The sequence below is a fragment of the Vigna radiata genome, unplaced genomic scaffold (assembly GCF_000741045.1).
Source record: "Vigna radiata var. radiata cultivar VC1973A unplaced genomic scaffold, Vradiata_ver6 scaffold_305, whole genome shotgun sequence".
Classification (NCBI taxonomy): domain Eukaryota; kingdom Viridiplantae; phylum Streptophyta; class Magnoliopsida; order Fabales; family Fabaceae; genus Vigna; species Vigna radiata.
In genome coordinates, this window is record NW_014543812.1 from 333922 (window position 1) to 336748 (window position 2827).

Below are 2827 nucleotides of genomic sequence, written 5' to 3' on the forward strand. Positions count from 1 at the left end.
AAAAATAAAAAAAAAACTCTATTACTTCGGTTAACTTTGAACCGAGGCAAAATCCTACACACTTTTATGCCTCAGTTCAGAACAGAGGCAAAATGTCTACCCTTTTTGCCTCGCATGGATATGTCTCGGTTTGAGAACCGTTGTCTTTGGATGAAAATAACCGTTATCGTTTCCCCTGACTGCACTAGTTATTATAAATTGACATTTATCCGAATTCAACATAAGCTTAATATATATACCTTTCTCTAACACAACATCCAAGGTTCTTGAAATAAATATCAAAAGATGTGTTAACAAATAAGTTATCCATGAATACTTACATGCATTTCTCAATCAAATAAGCAAAAATGACTAGCATTGGAGAGACCAAAATAACATCTTTCTACAAGCGAACACTCTAAAGAGACAAGTGAAAGTAATCTTATCATGATTTAGATTCACCACAATCTAGTTATACCCATAATAACCCATAATTACAGTCCTTCGGATTTTATAATAATAACTGTAATCATACATAAACTTTTCTCCACTTCTACTTTAATCGTTTTGATTGAAATTGAATTATCTTCGTTTACAGATCGAACTGTTTGATGTTCTTCTATCTCTGCAGTTATAGTGTAATCATTCGTATATTTGGTAGAAGGTGCGTAACCTTTTTCTTTCTTTATTTATGAAGAATCTTGAAAACAACTCGTGACCTAAAGAAGTTGTACCTCTTCAGAATCCGTTTGTAAACAAACAATTTATGGTAAGCGATACATACATTCATATATAAATTATAAATCACACTCGTGCAACACTGTCACACCAAGAATTATTCTGTATGTATGATACACACTCATTGATTTACTTTCCTGCAATTAACACGAATTTCACCTTGATTCCCTGTGAGGGGCTGAATATTTCCCATCTTAATCATCGAATCTGCGAAATCTTCGAAGAAATCATCAGTGTCGTAGCTGTACTCTTTGACAAGATCATCAGTGGAACCACCATTGAAGAGTTCTTGATCAGAGTGAAGAAGCCCTTTCTTTTGGACCAAATTCGAGTAGTAGTTTTTGTCAAATTGAGCAGGAGTTGAGTCCAAAGGAGAAAGGTTGGAGTCACCACCAGCTGTAGGGCAAATGTATTTGAGATTTTTTGCAAAGTCGGAATCGATGTTGGAGTCGTTGTAGATATGAGCCCTAAAGGTAACACAACTTGCATATCCGATGGAGTGGCCTCCAGATAGAACAACAAGGTCCTTCTCATCAAGACCATGGTTCCTGAAGTTGGTGATAAGTTCAGAGAGGCTGAAAAATGGTGCTGGAATGTTTGCATCTGCTGCTGCACGACTTGCTGTGGTGGAGTCTCTTCTCCCCAGTTTCACCTTCCATGTTGGCCCACCTAACTGCATCATGCATGTACATAATTCATGTAATAAACTTTGAGAACAGATTAATTCAAGTCAAAACATTAAGCACACTCTTTCTTGTATGGGTAAACACGACGTGTAGAAGCTGTGGTTACGAAGTTATAATTAACTATTGTTACGCACCGCAACGACAGAATCACGAGCTGCAACAGCCAATATGTCTGCGCAAGAAACAACAGGTTTCCCGCATGCTTCGTCCACAGCCTGCTTGATCTCATCCACCACTTCAAACCCTCTAGCAGATTGGAAATTAGCATTTGAATTCTTCTCGCTGTCAATGGTGGATGTTGAATCTAGAAGAATTGAACCATCGCAGCCCTGAAATCACCCTCACAGAACCAACTTTATCAGACTCATTCTAAATATGCATTAATTATGTAATATTTTCAAAACTTTCTTTTTTCTTTCAGAATACTGAAACTAATTTTAGTGTAAACCAATTACTTGCTGGTATTATAAGATGTGTTTATACGTGTGCATGTATGTGGATGCATTGTCTTACGTTAACAAAACAATCATGGAAGTGCAGGCGTGTCAAGGATGCTCCCATACGGCGTTCTTTCTGCACCGCAGCCTCGACGACAGTTTTGATGGTGCTCAAAGCTTTGGGACAAGAGTAGTCATAGTAATGAGATGACAATTTTGAGAAGGCTGAGGTTGCAAGAGCAGCAAACACAAGGGCATGAAGAACAAAGTAATATCCACGCAATGCCATTCTATGTTAATATGCAATGAGTGATTGATCAAGTTGTTTAGTACTCCTGTTGTGTATATGAATTTGTTTGGATAAATTGCTATTGCCCAATTGCTGTATTTATAGAGGCACTGGAGCAGGTGAAGAAGGAAAAACTTCTTTTAACAACACTTTTTTAACAATTTTTTTACAACGTATATGTGACAGCTTGTGATTGGTCCGTTTTAAATATTTTTTAAACATAAATTCAAATAGACCAATAAAATGATAATACGTATTCCGTTGTCAAAAAAATTGTCAAAAAGTGTTGTCAAAATATCATGGCCCGGTGAAGAAATACCAATAAATTAAACTGCACCATATCATATACCATGCAATTTGTGGACTGAGCCATGAGAAAGACCGTTTCACCTTGAAGAAAAGTACATGGTAGGTTTAAAGCAGTAATAAAAATATCTTAGAAAACGAGTACTTTAATGATTGATTTAGTCCGCAGAGGGTGGTTTATTGATATTTGTAGGCCAACTAAAGCGAGTAATGACAAAGGAATGCACAATGGATGCATCGTTTGACTAAATCGGTAGCTACTATGATACACCGAATACATAGAAAATTCAAGGAAAGAAACTTTGAATCTTAGTTAATGATGAAGTTTAACTAGTCGTTCTTATTTTATTATAAGCACGTAGAAGTTTCAAAATCATAGACGTGCACCTAAT

At 36.4% G+C, this 2827-nt stretch overlaps 1 protein-coding gene across 1 annotated transcript; it reads right to left on the reverse strand.

Moving 5' to 3' along the window:
* Window positions 1-685: 685 nt before the first annotated feature.
* Window positions 686-2181, reverse strand: LOC106754928 (peroxidase P7-like). The gene is made up of 3 exons (XM_014636996.2): window positions 1917-2181; window positions 1538-1732; window positions 686-1390 (listed from the first exon to the last, which is right to left on the reverse strand). Exons 1-3 carry the CDS (start codon window positions 2127-2129, stop codon window positions 839-841), a joined length of 960 nt encoding a protein of 319 aa, XP_014492482.1. The 5' UTR covers window positions 2130-2181; the 3' UTR covers window positions 686-838.
* Between the last annotated feature and the right edge of the window lie 646 nt (window positions 2182-2827).

Excerpts from the sequence above, each read along its gene's own strand:
- LOC106754928 (XM_014636996.2), bottom strand. The coding sequence starts at position 2,129 with ATGGCATTGCGTGGATATTACTTTGTTCTTCATGCCCTTGTGTTTGCT. Across the intron at positions 1,733-1,916 it reads TCCATGATTGTTTTGTTAAC|GGCTGCGATGGTTCAATTCT; the intron begins GTAAGACAATGC and ends GGGTGATTTCAG. Across the intron at positions 1,391-1,537 it reads CTCGTGATTCTGTCGTTGCG|TTAGGTGGGCCAACATGGAA; the intron begins GTGCGTAACAAT and ends TGCATGATGCAG.